Source organism: Crocodylus porosus, unplaced genomic scaffold (genome assembly GCF_001723895.1).
Source record: "Crocodylus porosus isolate Cpor-Errol unplaced genomic scaffold, CroPor_comp1, whole genome shotgun sequence".
Lineage (NCBI taxonomy): Eukaryota > Metazoa > Chordata > Crocodylia > Crocodylidae > Crocodylus > Crocodylus porosus.
In genome coordinates this window covers 15,986,356-16,008,416 of record NW_017728931.1, presented here as the reverse complement: position 1 = coordinate 16,008,416, position 22,061 = coordinate 15,986,356, and the positions used below count along the sequence as shown (strand labels likewise).

General features: G+C 42.4%; 1 protein-coding gene across 3 annotated transcripts in view; it reads left to right on the top strand.

The window, feature by feature from the left end:
• The window catches only part of BCL2L14 (BCL2 like 14), a 31,993-nt gene extending 24,808 nt beyond the window's left edge, over positions 1-7,185 (top strand). For all 3 annotated transcript variants that reach the window (XM_019544264.1, XM_019544263.1, XM_019544265.1), the window contains 3 exons: positions 3,006-3,073; positions 3,579-3,851; positions 4,542-7,185. In XM_019544264.1, coding sequence (XP_019399809.1) covers positions 3,006-3,073; positions 3,579-3,851; positions 4,542-4,583 — 383 coding nt within the window. In that variant the 3' untranslated portion in view covers positions 4,584-7,185. The remainder of the gene's footprint in view (positions 1-3,005; positions 3,074-3,578; positions 3,852-4,541) is intronic.
• Positions 7,186-22,061: the final 14,876 nt, after the last annotated feature.

The following is a 22,061-nucleotide window of genomic DNA, read 5'->3' as shown; positions in this document are numbered from 1 at the left end:
CTGGTGGTTACCCCTGATAAACTTATAGGTGGCCATCAGATCACCCCTGAGCCTGCGCTTTTCCAGGCTAAAGAGCACCATGGCTCTGTTTTCCTGACCTCCTGATCATGCGCATGGCTCTTCTCTGGACTCTCTCAAGCTTCTCCACATCCTTTTTGAATTGTGGAGCACAAAACTGGATGCAGTACTCCAGCTATGGCATCACCAAAGCCAAGTACAAGGGGAGAATGACATCCTGGGATTTGCTTGAGAAGCATCTATGGATGCAAGCCAGCGTTTTGGTCACTTTAGTAGCTGCAGCATCACATTGCAGGCTCATGTTCATCTTTAGAAGCCGTAGCATCACATTGCAGGCTCATGTTCATAGTCCTGAGGCTCCTCCAATACCGGTTGCAGTCATCTGGTGGTGGAGGAGCCTCAGGACCTTGATATACTTTTCAGGATATCCAGGTTTGGCTAGTACTTTCCACAAGGCTTCATGATTTATGGAATCAAAGGCCTTAGTAAAGTCAACGAAGGCCATATACAAGTCCTGAGGTTGTTCCCAACATTTTTCTTGGATCTGACAGGCAACAAAGATCATGTCAGTTGCCCCACAGGATGGTCTGAAACCACACAGATTCTGGCAGGACTTCCTCAGCAACAAGTAGAAGACTGTTCAGGGGATGCAGGCAAGGATTTACCCTGCCGTGGAAAGGAGGGTGATACCTTGATAGTTCCTACACACACACTTTCTTGAAGAAAAGAGAGTCTATGCATCTCTTAGGCATCTCCTTTCTTGAAGATAGTCGCAATGTTGCACTGGCACCTCCTTGACTGTTGTTATTATTAAAGCCCATGATCAAATGGATGTCCATATCATATGAGCCATGTGAGGAACCGATGACTGGTGGACAGATTGCTGTCTTGTCAGATCCATTATGAATATCTGACTTTCTCCAAAACACCAAAAACAATGTGAAGGACTCAACACCAAATCTCTTCAAGACCCAAAGGTCTGTAAGGTTCTCCCAATAGTGTCTCCATGAAAAGCTGTCTGCCCCATCCACAAACGAAGGCAACATTGAAGAACTCCAGAAGAGGTTTAAAATCACCATCCATATGGCCTGTGCTGAATCCACTGGCTATACCACCCATCAACACCAAGATGGGTTCGATGAGACGATCCAAGCCCTACTTGACCAGAAGAGAAGGGCTCATTCTGTTTGGCACCATCTCAGCAGAAGCAGATATATCAGCTCCTCAGTGCTGAAGCTGAAAGGAAGATATGAGAATCAAAAATGAGTGGTGGCAAGATAAAGCCAAGGAGATCCTGCTGTATGCTGACAAACATGACATACATGTAGCTTTTTCCAGGCAATGAAAGCCATCTGTGGTTCAACTGCCTATGATTCTACTTTCCTGCGATTTGCAGGATGAGTTAACACTCCTCAAAGACAATTAATCTATCCAAGCCAGATGGAAAGAGCACTCTTAGGCACTAGTGAACCAGGAGTTGACTGTAACAGATGCCACTATTGAATCTGTCCCTCAACACCCTGAAGGGACATCCCTTCCCAATCTTCCTATCCTAAAAGAAGTGTGGCATGCCATCAAGGAATCCAAGAACAATGGTAGCATACCAGCTGAAATCTAGGATGCTGGTGGCAAGGAATTGCTACTAAGTTTCCACTAATTTTATTCCTCAAATTTGAAACAATGAAGAGATTCCTGGGGGCCTGAGGAATGTTACCATCATTTGGCTAGCATAGCAGGACCTGTAGCTCAGTTGGGACCTCCAAGTACCATTGCTATACAAATATATAATATTGACCTTTAAAATCTAATACAACCTGACAGGGAGAGGGTGGGAGGAGAAACAGAGGCAGAAAGAGGTCACAACAGGCTGAGGTCAGTCAAGAAAAGAACCATTGGCCTTTGATTCCAAGGCTAGTGTCCTATCACCTGGGTCACACTGCTTCTGCTAGAGTTGGTGCCTCTATCTCCAATGTAACTGCACTGATTGCAGAGCCCATTGGCTATGCTATAAAGCAGGATCACTTTGTTTTTTCTATGGTCTCTGTAAGAAGTTCATTTTCCTCACCCCAGACATTTAGCATATTGATTGGTTGTTTTGTTGTGTTTGGTTTTTTTTGTCAAGCAAACCCTCCATAATAAGCAGTGCCTAGCAGATGTTGTTCCTAAACTGAAGGTTTAGGGATCCTTGGAGTTCAAGTACTCTGGTCGTTCTCTTCCTCAAAGAGGATAGGGTTTGTAGAGAGAGTAAGACCCAGTCCCTAACTCCTTCTCACATCCTCACTAGAGCTAAATTGTGGAGAGATGGACCGCTCGGTAAAAAAGAACATCTCTTATTCCAGACTCTTTTCTCAGCACCTGCTTAGGGTCTGGCTGCAGAGCTGTCATTGTATAATTCTGTTTGACTCAAGTCAGAAACACGGGAATCACTTGATCACTTGTTTGTTGTAGACTCCAAAGTAATTCCTTGAAGTCTGTGGGCATGTCCACACATGTGATTAATATGCAAGAATAAACTCCAGAACATATTGATCTAGAAGTTATTCATGTACAGCATGTAGAGCCTAGTTGGAGCAGCCCAGAGTGGCAGAGAACCTGGGGGTCAGCCTGCCAACCCAGGGCTGCTCTGACTGGGCTCTATGTGCTACAGAGGGGCTGGCTGAGGCAAAAGGGTGTTTCAGCACTGGAGCTGCCTGCCAGCTAGCCCCACACTGAAGCAGCCTGTGTCCCAGGCAGACGGAACAGCATCTCCATGTGTGCTACTGCACACAAAATACTCTGCAGCAGGGTAGTACTTTTTATTTATAAATACTACCTTGCTACAGTTTTAGTTTTGTGAGCCCTAATAGGGTCGCATGTGTAGACACCAAGACATTTACTGCAGAGCTAATTAGTCAACTGTGCAGTAAATGTCTCATGTGGACATGCCATTACTTGTATTCTGCTGGAATAAACTAACTGTGTCTTTTTTTTATTTCTTCCTTTAATAGATGAAGAAAAGATAATAGAAGCAATTGTTGATTTGTTAAGAAAATCAGGAGATGAACTGGTGACAAAGGTAAACATTTCATTTTTAACATACCAATCCTGAGTCTATCAGTTAAAGTGGAGCATAAGATTTTCCATTACTGAACCTATGAATCTCTGATAGCTCCCATAGTGAGTGGCAAGGGTGGTAGGGTTTCTGTCTCCCGTGAAGGCCTACCATGTCACACCCTAGAATCAGTGGGATAAACATACACAGTGTAATTATCTCCCTACATGCATAATCATGCATAGAGTTTTTTCCAACACAAGTCCCACTGATTTCAAAGAAGATTATTCATACAACTGTCTTGAGTAAATTGGCAGAACTGTCCCCTAAACCTAGAAGTACAGGTTTGTAGAGAAATGTGCCAGGCATATTTGCTTTTCTTGAACTGCATTCTATAGATAGTGTTGATGGCATATTTCCAGGAAACACTAATGTGAACTCTACATTTCCAAGCCCCCCACCGCCCAATGAAACCCCCTTATGTTCAGTGGTCTAGCTTGAACTGACTATTCTTTATTCTTATTTTCAGTTGGAACAGGACAGGACTTTCCATCAGCGTGTCATGGATATGTTCTCCTATGCCTTTTTCAAAAAAGTCACTGATCAGTTCTTGGAGGATGTCCCAATGGATTCTATAAAAGAGGATGAAGACAAGATCCAATACACTAAAGTTGCTTTTGCACTAGAAGTCGCAACTAGATTTACAGCTGTGGACAACCATCCTATGAATCTGGTCCTGGGGTTTGGATCAAAGTACCTCAAAGAACATTTTAGCCCATGGATTCAAAACCATGGTGGATGGGTATGAGTTGTTGTTTGGTTTTTTTTTTTCTCCCCTCCCCCTAGGATTGGAAAATAACATATTTATAAGCTATTCATTTCCTACGCTGAAAACAGTTAGAAAATTCTGTGAGTTAACTATCAGTTAGAGGGCATGAGTAGACAGGTATGAAATTACATAACATAATGAGCACCTACTTGTGAGCCTGAGAGTACATCAGGATCTGTGCATCTATAATCCTTCATCCTATGATGTGATCTTGAACCCTTATGATGCACATCACAACATACTATGTCTCTTAGTTCCTCTTGATCTCAAGTTCCCCCACCACCTTCCATGCTGCCATTTATAGTAGGAACATGTTTCCACTTTGACAGAGCAAAGGAGTATTTGGCTTCCTTCACATCCTTCATCAGAAGCCATTTTTGCAAAGTTTTCCTAGGCTAATCCTCTTACCAAGATGTTTCCCTTGATGAGATATTGGTCCAAGTATCTCAGTTGCCTGAATTTGACTGCAAGTCCCTCACTGCTTGCCTTTCTGTGTTCTGTAGAGCAGGGGTTGTCACTATAAGCTATGCATCTCCTTCAGTCAGGAGGACTTGTTGCTCAGCAGTAGAGGCATCCTTTGCACTGAAGCACATTGGGAGCATCTCAAATGGCTGCAGGGGTTATAGGCACTTCATTTATCCAGATTCTTTTCTTCTCTTACAGGAAAAGGCTTTGGAATTGCTGAATGAGGAAGAAGTAGAATAAATTTGATTCATTCTTCGGAGCTTTGGCAGCTAATCCAACCTAAAACTGAATTGAGAGAGAGAGAGAGAAACTTTGACCTTCCTCAAACCTGGGGATAGGATTGTTCTTCAAGCCACGTGATGCAGAAATATTCTCTAGTGTGTATGAAAACAAGACTTGCTGCCTTTCTTGTGACGAACAGACACCTCATACCATACAGAAAATGCAACATTTTAGCTTCGTTAATGTGAATTCTGGTGGGATGTTTGGTTTTTTGGGGGGTGTGGGTTAGCAGAGTTGCTTCCCAATATTTCCATGGACACATCATTAAAATATGCAATCATGAACAGATTATGGAAATGGGACCAGCTTTGCTATAGAAGTTGTAATGTTAGATGCTGATAGTGCTTTTGTGCTGTTATCACACCACTCTGAATCACATTTAGCTGCTGTTTGTGCATGCATGGCTGTGGACTCTCTCCATTTGGAGTGAAAGGTCCCAGTGATTTCAGTTGAAGGGCTTTCATAGTGAGAAGACCTATTCTCTTCAGACCTTTAGCTCTGTTCTCAATGTTCACCCCTAGAAAGATCAACTTGTATGAGCATTTCTAACTTAGCCTCTCTGTTATAATTTACTACCCCCCATGCATATAATATACATTATTCTCATAAGCATTAATTTGGCTAACAGAAGACTCTCAGAAGGGCGAAGTTAAGGAAAGTTAAAACTGTCCTCTGACCAATAAAGACAACTATTTGTTGTAGCATTTAAAAGAGAGCCATCTGCCAGGGAAACTGTTCCCAATATTGCTATTTGATTTGTAGCCCATTTGGCTGATATTTGTTTAATTGGAAAAAGGAGGAATTTAGATCCTTAGGTGAAGTTATAAAATTTCTTTCTCTCCCTAGTAAGTGACTCCATCTGTAAATGGTTACACTTGGTGAAAAGACTTGGGTGTCCTTTCATTAGGGTCAGGAGAAACATTGGTAACCATTAGATGGAGGCAACAATGTATTAAAAATTAATCTGAATGAAATTAGACCACTCTCAATTCTTTGTTAAATATGTTGGTCTTTAAGAGTGAGTGAGGACTGATAGGAGGCAAAACTAACTTTCTAATTAACTGTGAAATTATGGTACGTAACAAACACTGGCTGCTCTCCCTGAGAGTATATTGATAAGGCAGGAGATAGTGACATAAGGAGAGCAGTAGAGGCAAATTTTTGATGAGCATTTCAAATGTACACCAGAAGTCAGGTGCGCTATAGCCTAACTTTTATATCTTAAGTGACTAGTGATTTATGCGGGATGCCAATAATGGTAGCATTTCCCCTCTGAAAATCAGGTTCTCTAATGTATATCAAATTGGGTACCTACAATAGCTAGTCACTTTCCATAAGTTAGGATTCATACCTACATTTCCTAATCCTAGATGTTTGAAATGCTCTGAAAATATCCAGCCATGTTTCTATCTCCCTTTTTGCCCCTTCTCATGGCATCTTCTGTATAGGAAACTAGACTGTGACAATCCTTCTATATTACAATGAGTGTCTAGTGCTACAAGCAGGGGCAAAACTAGATTGTAAATGTAAAGGGGAAGCCATAATAGTTTCAAATCAAAATACACTGACCGTTTCACAAAGCCAGATCCTCAACTGCCGTGGCTGAGCCACGTCTACCTCATCATACCAGCTAAGGATTTGGTTCTCAGTATTAGACTACTGAAGCTTCCTGTTTCTGTGCTATGTCTGACTGGCTGACAGAATGTCAGTCATTTTGTCTACTGAACACTGGTGTTGCAAAGTAAATTTTTTTTTTTTTTTTTTTTTGCACTATTAACTCAGTTGATTCATGAAACAGGCATAGTGAACCAGGCTTCAACACTAAAGCAAAAAAAGTACAACTCCATGGTAAATGTCCTACACTTGTCTCTAATCCACTATATGTTTTAGCTAAAGACCAGCTTTGTAGTACATAAACTTTTGCAAGTTGGCTGGATTCTGACTACTGGAAACCATACTTTATTTTATTTTATTTTACCTTATATTTTCCTGGTTTCAATACCCATTAGTTGGTAAGCAGGGTATGGACCTTTTGTTGTGTGTTTTATTGCTTCAAGGTAACCATCAGGCCTACCTGCACATCTGCCTTTTCTTTAGTTTGGTGCTACTTCGGGATTAGCACAGATCTTGGATGGAACAGTCAAAACTTAGCCATCCAAACCAATATTCAGCTGTGTTTTATTTTGCACTGTGCTGCTGAGCTGGGATGAGTTACTTACTTAACTTACTTACTTACTTACTTATGTAGCATTAGAGTCCAATATGGAAAAGCAGCCAAGTGAACTGTTTCTTATTTAAATGTTCTTCCATTTGCCATCCACATCACTTCATCTTGAAGTGCAGCCTATTCCTTTTTATCTCAGGGATGCATGGTAACGTTCTTATGCTGAGGATGATGGCTTTGACCCACTAGAAGAATAGCATGTAAAGTTGTACACTGATGCCATTGAAACTTGATATTGCTATTACCTAGAATTAATTGACAAAATCCTATTGGCGATCCAGTCTGTTATCTGCCTCAAATAAAACAGCGCAATAAAACTACTTAGTTTTCTGTTGGTATCTTGTATTGTTGCAGTGGATGCATGGTTGATCATGCATTTACCCCAATTCTTTCCCCATTTACTTTTATCTCTAATTCCATACAGAGAACTGTAAAGGAACCCACAGATCTCAAGATGGGGATAGAGACCTTGTATTCTCACAGCCAAGGACCTGCTGTTAAGTGCAAGACTGTCCCTTTTATGTTTAACCAGCTCAGCATTCTGCTGTTTGTTATAGCAACAAGCCCCCACTTAAACTCCATGCTATGTTAAAAGTTGCAAAAGCTAGGATTAAAAAATGGGTATAGCTTTTGCCAAGATTTTTTTTTTTTTTTATTAAAGCCTGGTAACAACACCCTGTAGGTGGGGAAAGAGGGGGGGCATGCAGCACTTTTGGCCCCTTAGAAGTGGGACAGCCCTGCAACAGCATACAGCTTCCTGGGCTTTCCCAGTGAGCTAACTTGCTTTACCACTTGTAATCTATGACCCCAGCCCATGGATTGATCCAGGAGGGAGGTGAGGAGGGTGTGGCAATCCCCCTTTCTCTATGCTCACTGGCATGTCAGCCCTGCTCCTGCCAGAGCTCCACAGCTGCTATGACCTCAGAGCACCAATCAGCTGTATGATGCATTTAATTAGTGAGCTCAAAGCTCACTAGTGGATTGGTGCTCCCCTGCTTTCACATGACTTCACTATATTAAAAATTCATCCCCTCTGGCTTCTCCCCTGCCCCAGCATACTGCATGCCCCCTCAAAGTCCATGTGGGCTATGGAATGATCAGCAAATGAAACCTGCCATTATCTTTGACTTCTGGAACTGATGTCTCCCCCATCTTTCCTGGGTGCCAGGCAGGTGAGACACAAGGCAAGTGGACTTAGCTCCCTAACATGCCATGCTGCATTTTCAGTCTACAGGGCTGAACACAAGTGAAGATCCTGCTTTCTGCTTAGGGGCCATCGTGACTGCCACACCAACATAAGGCCAATAGGAGATAGATAGTAGCCCTATGGTCAGCCCTTTCCTGTGAAAACAAACATTTTCTCTCTCTCTCGCACATACCAGGGGATGAAAGTGAGATCAAAGGGAGCCACGGTCATTACAGGCAGTCCTCAGACTTCAACACAATTGGTTCCTGAAAATCGTGTCTTTATTAAGAACTGATTTTTTTTTTCCATAGGAAACAATGTTATAAATGGGGGATTGGTTACTAAACCAAGGCCAATACCCTATTTTCACCAAAAATAACCTAGAATTTTGTACTCAATCAATTATAAATGGGTAATATAGCTACATTAATGTATTTTTATTGTAAATAGCAATCATATTAATTTGGAAGGACTTCTTTGCGGTGATTTTGCTGGACTTTTGAAGGGCTCTTGGTTGGACTTTCTGAAGGGTTTCTGGCTGAAGTCTTAGGAGTTTTGGCTGCAGGTTTTTCTGGAGTCTTGTCTGCTTTCTTAAAGAAAGTGTCCAAGGAAGTTTGGACAAATGTTCTCCAGGGAGATGGGTGACACGGAGAACTTGTTCACTAGCATGGAGTGGTGACTTTACAATGTTTGATCAGACAAAACTGACATCAGAAAGTTGAAACTGTCAATTTATAAAAGTTGTAAGTGCGAAACGTTGCAACTCGAAACCTAAGTCGAGGACTGCCTGTGTTTATATTTTGCAGTGAAATTTGTCTCTCTGCACAATATGCTCACATGGACGGTCCTGGTTTGAGCAGGGGGTTGGACTAGATGGCCTCCTGAGGTCCCTTCAATCTCTAACTTTCTATGATTCTATGGCTGATAGATCTGTTTCAGGAGAGGAGAGCTGTCTCAATATATCCATTTCATTGTGCAGCAAATCAACAGGATGAAAAATGTGGAAGGAATGAGTAAGTGGAGGTACTTCCCATGATTCATTACCTGACAAGGGTCATGATTTGGAACAAGCTTGTGGTAAAAGGTCAGAGCTAGGTCTTTGAACATGGCCCTTTTAATTTGGGTAGGGCTTGGTAAAAGTGTTGCATTTACATTATGTAAAACATGTCAGTAAAAATGTTTGACTCTCAGCAAAAGTTTGAAGATTGTCCTATTTCAATACTGCAGATGAGTGGCAGATTTGGGATCATTCATTTTCAGTTTGTGTCCTACTGAATTTTAGGTGAACCTAAAACGAAGAATTTGTGGCGCTCCCATACACCCATTTAAGGATATAACCAATGGGGTTTGTAATATAATCTGAGAAGGGTGTCCTGAGAATACAGTAGTAGGCCCACTCCAAGGAGGCAAATGCACTCAGCAGTGCCCACTGTTCTCTGGCCTCATTTAACATGTGGTTTAAAAAAAACCATTAGAGATTTAAAGTAGTTGAGTCCACTTGCCTGCAGCCACATATATTATTTTTTAAATTAAGCTCGTGTAACTTCATGGTTTGGGAGAGGTGCTTTTCTGTCAGCAGCTGGGATACAAATAATTTTCTCTGGGGTGAGGTTACAAGACATGCCCCAAGTGTTATCATTTTAAGCTTCAAAAAAGAGGAGGTGACTGTGACCTTTCAAATGATCTCTGCATATCTCAAAGTTATAAAAGGCTATTAGTAGCAGCCAGGTCCTGCCAGTGCCAAAATGTAGACATTTCTGAGTGGATTATGTGAATTTCCAATATAATTTTTAATCTTTTAGGTCTCATTTACATGCTTTTTTCCACAACCACGAAGGCTAAAAACGGTGGGGAAAAGGAGGGGATGTAGGGCAGAGGAGGAAGGTTGGTACAAAAAGGGAGGTCCCATCCAAATGCATGACTCCAGAAACTAAGATTAAATAAACACCAAACACTGTGAGACTCCTAATGAAATCACAACACCAACACCTGCCCTCCAAAAGCACTAGAGTGGCAGAGTGGTTTTAGGGATGGGGAGGCAGACTCGTCTTGGGGATGAGGTACCATACAGATGGGGGTGTTTCATTACCCAGTCAATCACTTCTTTATACAAACATTATGCTGCAAACAGGGCTCCCTGATTGATTTGAAATCCCCAAAGACTATCTACTGCGGGAAAAGCTCAGTTAAATGATCATTGTGCCAGGAAGTGAGGAAGCACTTACCAACTTTCTCTTGTGTATTAGGGCAGCCACCTAGGTAAGGTTCAGCAACCAATAATGGAACTAGGAAATAATGGGCCCCTAGGGTAAGCATAATTTTGGGCCACTGATAAAATGACACAAAATAGATAAACATGTGCACTGATAAATAATATATGTCAGAACATAAATAAACAGTTAAATAATATTTTCTCTCTTTTGCACTCATCACTACTATTGGAACTTCCTCCCTACAAATTCATCAATAATCTGGTTTGAGTTAATTTTTCTAGTCTTCTCATTTTCAGTAGATAAAGTCTTTCTTGTACTATTGTGCTATGCAGAGAATTCTTAATTATACTGAGTTTTGAAAAAGTGTTCAGCATTCAATGGTGTTAAAAGGCTGGTTAAAAACAACACAACCATCATACATATTTCAGAAAAAACCTTAATGGTAAAACATTATTATCAGCAATCAATAATTTAACCAAATCTTCCACTGTAAGTAACTTGAAACTTCAGACATACTCTAAATGCAAGTGATTCTCCAGGCAAGGTGGTAGAAAAATCCTTCATGTATTTTTTTTTTTTTGCTAACTATTGAGCTTCTTCATACAGGTCATCATCAGTGGCTGACACAAATGTCTTCCATTGACTTACGTTAAACTTTATAACATTTGCATCCAAGATAAATCCAGGCATCCAAGTAAAGCTAAAATTATATCCAAATAGCCACAGAACACATTAGCTTTGGATGCTTCTCTCTGCATCATTCAATCTTTTGTGATCACGTAATCCATCAAAATATTTTTTAATTTCTTTCCATGTTTCAATTCAAACTTAATCTCCACACCCCACTTTTCCAGCATTTGAGGACATTTTGTCTTCAAAATTATTTTGAAACGCAAGCAATTCTGTTGTACTGCAAAGTAATGCCGCAACTTTGTTTAAGCATATGTCTTTATATTTTTAGCACTTTGGGACAGAATTTATGGTTTCCAGAATTTTTTTTATCTGAAGCACAACAAGAAATGCACCAAGAAATACAAAGATTTTAAAATTTGAATGAAGCTTCATTGCATTAGTCAAACTTTTTGCTCAGGAGAATTATTCTGAAAAGCAGCTTCATTATATCAGTGTAGTGGAATCCCAAAGCAATGTGACAAACTTCTTAATGACCAGTACATTGGACATATTCTCTTTAAAGTAATGTTACTGACAATCTCCAAGACAAAAGCTGATTCAGATAATATGACCCACTGCTTTACACTATGTCCAAAGAAAACACAGACTCTTTCAATCATCTTATCTTATAAGAACATTTTGTTTAGGGTATTCCCTAAACACAGTCATTAAGTGTAAGGTTCAAAAAATGTGGGCAGCATAGCGTAAATATTCTCCATTGAGTTCTCACAAATATTCTTGCCTGCACTCCAGAATAAACTCTGCTTATACTTGCATCTCCATCCTACCTTTGTCTGTGATGCTTTGATTATCCAGACAAGGTTCTTTGGCTGAATCTGATACCTTTTATTAGACTAACTTAAATAGCTGGGGGGAAAAAAAATTAGCAAGCTTTTGGGTTTAAAAACCCTTTGTCAGGCTGAGGAAGGGTTTTTAAACCTGAAAGCTTGCTACATTTTTCTCCAACTATTTAAGTTGGTCTGATAAAAGATATCACATTTACCCAAAGAACCTTGTCTGCCTACGTCCTTAGACCAACAATGCTACAACCTACACCCCGACTTCAATTATCCCACTCTTTCCCTTCAATGAAGTTCACAACTTCCTGTTCAAGACCAGCACCACTTTGATTAGATATTCTGTGAAGTCCAAGAAAAGCCTTACTGATTTTCATAGCAGTTGATATAGTCGTATAATTGGTTTCTATTGCTACATGTTGCAGAAATCGACCAGCTAAATAATTTTTTTTTACTATCTTGGGTTGTATTCATAATAATAAAGAAAAATGATGCCCTTTTGATTTCTTCAATAATCTCGCAACACATTTTGACAGTAATTCTGTGATTTTGTTCTGAATTTGATTACTTAAATACAGAACTGAACTTTTCAGCACATGAATTAGTTGTTTCAGCACTGGGCTGAATTTAGCCAAGAGTTCAAAGAGAGAGAAAATTTCTGTTGCCTAAAACATCCCTGTGCCTCCTGAAAGCAGGGTTATGTATCATCATTGTTAAAGTCATATTGATGAGATGCTCGTGTACTTGCCTCCAGAAGTTCTTTGCTTTCTCGATTTCCTTTTCATGATTCTTAGGAATAGTGCCACGTAATCTACACTTCTGAAATGCTTTGCAAGCATTTAAGTGTGGATGTGAGGTATCATAACTATCCTTTCAGTTAAATGACACCAGTCTCTCAACACCTCTCACCTATGCTGTATTACATGTGGAAGAAGTACAATCAGTAGAGCCAACATGGCTCATACTATATGCACTGTCCAACTTAGGCAAACAACAAAGGCATGTATGGTGTACGGGTACTTCACTTTTTGTTTTCATGGTTTAATATCTTTGAAAAAATACCATCCACTTTGTTTCTTATCCCATGGAAATGGTCCCTTGGGTTTACACAGACCTTGTAAAATTACAATCTTTTCACCTGACAGGCTGTTATGCCATCCTCAATCTGTGGTACACGTGTCTTCTTAGCACTGTAAAGTACTTTCTTCAGGATTTACTAATCCATAGTTTATTTTGTCAGACTCATCTACATTTAATAGCTAGGACACAACCGGTATTTCTTTCTGTACTATCATTGAACATTTTACACTGTTTTGCAGTCTGAGAACTGGTACTCAGTATATTATCATTTTGCACTTCTTCAAGAACTCTGTTATTACTCTTCCTTTTGTGGTCACAATCTCTGATGTAAACACATTGAAGTGTACTAAATCTGGGTAGTTTTGCAGGCAGTTTCAACTTGTCCTTCTTTGCCTTCTGTTTTTATGTACCATGTTTTTATGTTTAGGTGGCACTCTCAATAATTGTGATCACCAAATTTACACAAACTATCCCTATCACAAATTTTCACTCACAGGAAGAAAATGTGGACTGTTGAATTCAAGCCTAGTGATGAGTGAGTCTGGACAAGTTGCTTCCTTTTCTCATGTATATTTAATGGTTAAGAAGCTGGGGAACAACTTATGAGAGGCTGAGGGAACTGGCTTTATTTAGTCTGGAGAAGAGAAGACTGCAGGGAGGATTTGATAACAGCCTTTAACTACCTGAAGGGTGGTTCCAAAGAGGATGAAGCCAGATTGTTTTCAGTGGTGGCAGATGATGGAACAAGGCTTCAAATTGCAGCAAGGGAAGTTTAGGTTAGATATTAGGAAAAAACTCTCCCATGAGGAGGGTAGTAAAACATTGGAACAGGTTACCCAGAGAGGTGATGGACTCCATCCTGGGAGACTTTTAAGACCTGGCTAGACAAAGCCTTGCTGGGATGATGTACTTGGGGATGGTCCTGCTTTGAGCAGGGGGTTGGACTAGAAGACCTCCTGAGGTCCCTCTCACCCCTAATTTTCTACAATTCTATGATCACGCACTTGATCAGGTCACCTGAGCTTGCTCCATGAAATGAGTACGTGGAAGTTGTTATGGGTGTTTGGCCTCTAACAAAAAGAAATAAACAAACATCTTAGATCTTTGGATCCTAGTGTTTCAGTGAAATAGATCCATCAAACCCAGCAAATAATATTGACTACCAAACATGAGTGGATCTAGGATTCTGAAAATGGGAGTGGGGTGAGAGCAGGGTTAGTGAGGCAGAGGCTCCCTCTGGCATCCTGGGCAGAGTGGAGGCAAGGCAGGGAGGATATTATCTACCAGAGGAGAAGCAGGGGAACATAATGTTTTACCAGCTGGGTTCCCTGCACTCTGCAGTTGCTGTGCTGGCTGGGGCTGCTGCAGCTAGGGGACACCAGGTTGTCAGCAGCCCAGTGGCACAGAATCACCAGGGGGAGCCCAAGCCCCCAGTGCCAGGAACAGCCCCAGTAAGAGCTAGATCCTCCCTGTGGAGGAAACCTGGCTAACGGAGGGACAGGGGGCTTGGCTGACCCTGCACCACCCTTTGCTGACTGCAGGTTCAAGCTCCTTGACTCTTGACAAAGCCATAGCCAGTTGTGTCAGAGGGGTGCGGATGGGGAGGGAGGTGTGCTAAGCCCTAGAGAACAGGGAAGTGAGGAAAAATCTTCCCAACCCTGGCAAGGATTCACCTAGGGGCTGTTGGCTCCAGCCCCACTGATGGGAGGCAAGATCACACTCCTCACTCCAAGGCCTTCTGCTGCACAGGCAATAGCTACTACATTCATTTCTCCCTGCCACTACCAGCCCATATGTAAAAACCTCAATTTGGCTACAGCTGCAAGAGGGTTAACACAGTAGCTACTGGCTGCACAGCAAGGGGGAGAGTGGGATCCTGTGTCCAAAGAGCCAACAGCACTGAGTAGTCCCCCGCCGTGACAATGGCACCCCACCTCCATTCCAGCACTGCCCCAGTGAGTACCTGAGATGCCCTGGGCCCCAGCCCTCATAATGTTACTGCCCATCTCTGCTGTTGCTTCTGCAACTGGCTTGGCCAGCATTGGGAGGGTGACAACTTAAGGGGGAAGCAAGCCAGCTCTGGAAGTGGGTCCAGCCCCCTTCCAACACAGTGGAGTCCTGAGGTACTGCACACAGCAGGACTGGAAGAGGAATGAAGGGTGGATACATCTGCAGCCCCGGGATCTGCCCCTGCCATCAAATTATGTCAACATTTTAACCCATTTTTTTCTGACATGAAGAAAAAATTTAAAATTATGTTAAATAGTACTTTTTGCAGCAAATGTGCTGCAAATGATGACAATTCAACCATTATATTGAAATCAATAATATATATTTTTTATGTTTGTTGTAGGCTATGTTTCTGCTAAATTATGCACATTTTATAGAACAAAATATTGTATACCTCTGGATATGAGATGACAGTCCTTAAATATTACTCTTAAAAGATGATGTCCACACAGAACAATGAATCCCAAAAGTGTTTCAGGCACTGGATGAAAGTGAAGTTGAATATACAGTACCTAGGATATCAAGAAGGATGGACCTCCTTTAGGCCATGGACCCCGGTGCAGTCATACTGGCTGCTACAGCTATTGCTCCACCCTTATCAGCAACCTATAATCCATAGGCTAAATCCAGTCTGGGGAGTCAATGGATCTGGCCCACAGAGCTGGGGCTTTGGTGGCAGGGAGCTTTGCACCATGTCTGAGTACCCAGGCAGCAGGGAGGCAGTGAAGAAAAGCAGCAGTGGGGAGCACCTGGATCCTAGAACCAGCCAATTTTGAACCTGAGCTGGGGTATTTCAGCCTGCCAGCAAAAAACATTGCTAACCACTGACCTAAACTGAGTTTCTTTTTATAGTTAGCTTAACCTACACTCCTGTGTTTTATAATTGGCATCAATCCATACATTTGTATCATAATGTAAAATATTCTATTATTACTGAAATATTGGCATCATCTGTCTCGTATCCAGTTTGGCTCTACTAGACAAATGCATGATTGCACTTACTGAATAATATGGAACTAATCCTTGGGAGTCTTTCCAGTGGAGGGACTAATAAATATAATTCATGATGTTTCTATAGTTTAAATAGGGGATCTAGAGGGTTTGTTTGGAGCAGAGGGTCCCATGTTTCGTCTCAGTTTATGGACATACAGACTAGAGGTAGTTTTTTATTTTTTAAAGCATCTAAAGGATTTAAAGTTCTAGGTCACAAAGGCTTACAGAAGAATTTAGGCTCTTGCATAATTTTAAAAAATGGGACTTAAGCACATTGTAGTGTGACCTCACAAGGGCAGAATGAGCAACTTCTGTGAAGCTGACGCATACATTTCTCTGTGAAAATGTTCTCTCAGCCCTGCTCTCTTCTTGATTCCAGCAAATATCTCAACATGATAGAAAGTTCAACACCTGTTCCCCATTCCCAGCAGTCTTTATGCAACGTATAGTCAAACTGACTGGTCACACACATGCTTTGTTCAAGCAAAAAAGCCATCCCTGTGGGCTATATTTTTCTAGGTGGATTTCACAATGTTGGCAATTTGGACTTGCTCTATGCATAGTCCAAGCCCTAGCATGAAATGATGTGTAAAAGTATTAGTGAGGAACAAGGGCAGAGTTCAGTACTGAGGGCAGATCTCTGGTTTTAATTAAGGCAAATGCGAGTCAGGAAAGACAATATCCCATTATTGAGTAGGGCCCCTGGTGTTTGTCTTGTTGGATGCTGTGTCTGCTTTCAATTAAATGAGGCAAATTGGGCTCTAGTGCCAGAAAAAAACCCAAAATGAGAGCCAGTTTGATGGACCAAAATTAAATGAGAGACAGGATGAATTTATCAACTCCACAAAGCACTTGGAATACACATCGGAAAGCAGATTCAGAAATCCATGGAAATAACTTTGAAGGGGAGTGATTCATGCTTACTTTGAAGACTTGGGTTTTTTGTCTGTCCTTCTGCTTTTAAAACAGGTTTTAAGAATCCCACACCCTGTTTTGTTTTAGTGAGGGACTTCAATGGCAAACTCCCTTTTGTCATTGCCTAAAAGGCCACATAGTAGACAACTTACTCTCTTTCTTCATGGATTCAGCAGTGAAAGAAGTCCCCTTCAAGAAGCAGTAGATAGTTCCACAAGGACGAACACCACATTTGGTATTGCTAATAAGAAACACAATTTGCCTCCCAATACAGCAGGCTACTGTACTTATACTGTAGTCAACATAAAAGGAAATCTAGCTTACAGCCTAATGGTCTCTTCCTTTTAGCCAATTGGAGTATCTATATGAGACACTACATTGCCATAGTGACATGCTACAGCGACATAGTGGCCACAGGTGTCCATATGTGACCAGCAGCTACTTTGCAGGAGCAGCACGCGAATGCACTGCTACAACACAGTAACTGCTAAAAATTACCGTGCGCCATATGTACGGAACAGTACAGGCAATTACTGTAAATGGTCCATATGGAGCAGCATGAGCTATCTGCATGGTGCAGTAACATCACAGCAGGACAATGTGTAGATGCACACAATAACATATCAAGTTTAAGAATCTCATACAGAAGTCAGATATCACTGTGTCAATTATCCTATTGTAATTGTTTCCTGGAAGACGAGTATAACTATTTGCCAATTTCTTTGCATGCATATGAAAATACAGCAGTACATAAAAATATAAGCCCAGCAACTGCCCTTGAAAAATGTGAAATTAACACAAACACATACCCTGAAACATTCTGGGCATGTCTTCACTGCCCTCATAGCTCACTCTTGTCTACACTGAGAACTCTTTAAGCCACAGTACAACCCATCCTACTGAAGCTCCGCCAAACCTCCTCCTCACCCCAACCAACCATAAGCATTAGCCCTCACTCAAGGTACTGCCGGCTTCAAGCACTGGAAGTCTAACAGCAGCAACTCCCACTTCTTGACTTTTGGTCCTGCTACCCCACTTCGTGTTCCTGCTGCCCACACTCAGAGCTAAGCACAGAAGGAGAGGCAAGCAACAGGCAGGCTGATTGCTAGAAGGGATCCACTTCCTGTTCCTCAAACAGAGCCCTTCTAGGAATTAGTCTATAACTAGTTGCCCTTTCAGTCCTTGGCATGTAGCTGGTCTGGTGCATAATGTAACTGGGGAGGGGCAGCTCATGTGATTTAGATCAGTGCTTCTCAAACTATCTGACGTGGCAGACCAGCAATTTTTTTTTTCCATTGGGCCTGGTGCCCGGTTCAGCCAGTGGCAGCAACTGTGTGTACCAGCGCTACACAAATGTGTGACCGGCTGTTTCTTTCTCTTTCCTCACCTCACATGACATGACGTCACCTGGAGTGTTGGAATGTACAAACTGTGGCGCTATGACATATCAATGTTATGCTTCTGAAAATATATTTCTTTCTTTCCTGGCAACTCGCGGTGGACCGGCGACTGGTGGCTCTCAGACCACCACTTTGAGAGGCACTGGTTTAGACTACTTGAGGGCAGCCCTCAGAGTCAATCCAAAGTAGCAGTGGGAGCTTAAATAGGGTATCAGGCCTTTGTTAGAGTCATATCCAAGAGCAGAAGTTAGAGATAGAAAAGACTCATCAGATCACTGAGTCCATGAATGACGCATGCCCCCAGCAGCTGAGGGGGCATGGGTGCGCTGGCAGCGGCGGGAACACAGCAGCGGTAAGTGCAGAGCTCCCACAGATGGTGCCGGCGCTGGTGGTGGGGAGATGAGCACTGACCAGGGGTCAGCAACTACCCACAACCGCCCCCTTTTCATAGCGGGTGCACCACCATGCTCAGGAGGTGCACATGCACCCATGTGCTCCCCCTATGCGTCACCCCTGATTGCATCCATCCCCTTTGAAACAAGACAGAGGAGTTATTACAAAGCACTGATCTTACGTTGTAGAACCTGGAGTCTTTGCAGGGTTAGGATCCTAGTCTTCTCTGCAAACCTATGGGTTTGTGAAGCATCTGTGGCTATTCAAAGCCAGAGGTGCTCCAGCTTTTATTTGGAAGAGGTGCTACTTCTCCAGTCTAGAGGTGTAGCAGGGTAGCTCTGCATCCTGGGCAGCAGAAGCAGCACACAGGGTAGTGATGGTAAACATGCAACCGCAGCTGCCAAGCTACAGGCCATTAGCCAGCCGCTTGCAGTGGCTGCTCTTTTTGCTTCCGCCCTCCAAATACATGCTCCCCCTTTGTTACATTACTGCTCCAATCAGTTGCATAGGTCCGTGGCAATCATCCAGCTGAGTGGAGAAGTTGCTGAGTGGCTCATTCTTAATTTGGCCCCTGCAGCAGATTAAGTTGGTTGCCAAACACCTGGATACAAATGATCCAGATTCAATGCTATTGTACTACTCTTGCAACATAACAGTACTGCAGGAAGAGTTATGGCTGGAATACCCTTAACTCTTAATAAAACGTGAAACTTTTAAAGTGTTTTGGGCTGGTAAGTAGCAAAGCACCTCTTCTTCAGGGCAGAATGGAGGAGGAGGAAAAAGTGGGTATGCTACTCTCTAGCACAAAAAACCTAAAAGACCATGGGGGAATGGAATTGTCCAGAAATCATCTCAGACATGCAACTATGTAACAAAGAACATTACCATGCCAAGAAACAAAAAATAAAAAACCTTCCAAAAGAAAAACAGTCTATTTTTTCATTACTTAGTTGGCTCGCAGCAGCGCTGGAATCCAGTCTCATTCTCCCACTACCCAGTTACAGCATCAGCAGCTAATCGTGCGAAAGAGCAAAATGAATGCCAGGTAATTGGAAACAAATGTCAAAGGCCTTACAGTGTATACAATAAATTATGAATCTGAATTATCAGAGCTGTTGCTTCTTCAGGTGCTATATCCATTTCCCTTTTCAGTCATGACAAGAGATGGGTTTTTAAAGTTAATTCAGGGGCATTAATAATAAGAGCACCAGGATTTTTTATCTTCTCTTCCCCTTGCACACTAAGCGAAAGTATGCAAATATCAGATGTGGTGGGAAGGCGGGAAACAACCTCAAAGAACACAGACAAAAAATGTATCTCAGAACATCAGGGAAAAACAACAGCTTATTCACCTTTCCTCTCCTTTCCCTTGACCCCCTCAACACATCAGTGATTCAGGGATCCTGGTTTTCTCTGATAAATCACAAATCCTCGGATACAAAGTGCAAATTCTCAGATAAAAAATCCAAAATCCATGACTAACATTAAAGGCCCCCCCCCAGCCCTGCTGGTGCCCCTCACTCTCCCCTACAGTCTCCCCAGCCCTCCTGGTGCTCCTGTTTGGTATGCATACCCCTGTGCACATACACATGTGTATGCATACCCCTGTGCACATACTCACCAGCACCTGCAAATGCCCCAGCCCTCAGTTGCTTCAAACCTCCCAGCAAACCCCCAGCTCCCAGCTGGCTGCTGCAAAACCCCCCAGCTGGCTACAAACCCCCCACCCCCCGGCTCCCAGCAACCACCCCCTCACACACACACACAGTCCCTCAGCCAGCTTCCCCCCCAGAAGCCCCACTCACCACTTCACAGGCTCCAGAAGGAAAGTGAACCTGACCCAAGACTTGGGACTGACTAAAAGCCTCAGGGCCCACCCCTCCACACTCTCCCTCTGGGCAGGGCTGTGGGTTTCTCACCCTTTTTGCAATCAACTCTTGCAGGCTGGAACTCAGGCAACCTGCAGAGCTCTTTGCAAAAGGGGGAAATTCACAGGTTTCTCTGCTAAAAGGGGAAATCTGTATTTTCTCTGATAAAATGATGAAATCTGTGGTTTTCTCTGTTTTTCCATGGGAAACAGATACAGGGATGGGTGGGGTAGATTTCATATTCTCCTTCAATTGAAAGTTTAAGTGTTGGCTCTGCAGTGCTGTTGGCCAAATAAATGTCCTCCACATTCTAACTTGAAGACACTTGCTCAACTTTAGTATTGAGGCATTCCTCTGCAGGGAGAAGGAAATAGGGCTTTGCAAGTTAGGAAGCAACTGGAACTCCCTTGAGAATCTCAGCGCTCTATGGAGGCAGCTTTATCACTGGAAGGGCTACTGGTGCCTGAAACACCGTGTCTTTGAAAAGAGATCAGAAGTCCCACCAAGCTCCCTTCCAGAAGCTCAGGATTCCTCTGTGTCATGTAAACTCAGGGCTGGATTATAATCCTGGTTTTTATTAATTTACTGGAGTTTAACCACCTTGGCTTCTTTTAGTTCCACTAGATGACAAACCAGAGGTAGTAAAGGAGTTGTACATGCACTGAGAGAGATGGGCTATTTGGTGTGCATCAAGTGTCCTGACTATTTCAATATCTACTTCTCCTAACCCTCTACACATTCCCTTTCCCCAAGGATATATTAATTGCTTTTTTCTGTGTTTCCACTACCCATTTCATCTTAATAATTCTGCTCCTCACAACAACCAAACACCTGCTGCCACCTCAGCTCCAAACTACTTGGATCCTCAGATGATGTCTGAAAATCCCAGCTGAAAACGCCACCATAAAAGCATTGTCCTGGACTTATATCTTCAGAAAGCTCCTCCAGTTGGAAACATTTTCCAGGTGTCAGCTAGTAAATTCATTTTCCAAGTCTTAAGAAGGGACCCTTAAAGCAGGAAACCCCAAATTCAAACACCATTAGCACACTTCCCCTCAGACAAACCAGCAGAGAACAGTGTTCCTTAGACCATCTTTACCTCCATAAGAAAGCCCATCCCCAGCAGCTACATTCAAGAACAAGTCCCCAGTGCTGCTGGCTCAGCCCAGTGACAGAGCAAGTGATCTCTGTCCTACACGTGTGTGCACAAAGAAGGAAGCATCACAGGACAAAGCAACCAGTTTCTATTTCCAGCAGCCATTGAGTACACATGAGCTGCTTAAAAGACGTTAGGAAAAATACAACATATTTAACATGTCCAATGGCTCATAAGACATCTTAACAAACCGTTCATTTTCAAACAGTCCTCCTGTCAATGGTAGGTGTCTCTCTCTGATGTTTTCTTCCTTTGCTTTTTAATATTAAGGATATTTGCATAAAATCTGGATTTTTATCTCCAGAGCTCACCCGCTGCACTCCCCACCTCCAGTCAAATAAACATGTTAGTAGCATTCTGCTTACTTCCACAGCAACCAATTGTGATTTCACAGGCAAAACAATTTCATAGATTTCATAGACATCAGGGCTGGAAGGGACCTTGGGAGATCATCGAGTCCAGCCCCCTGCCCAAAGGGCAGGAAGTCAGCTGGGGTCATAGGATCCCAGCAAGATAAGCATCCAATTTA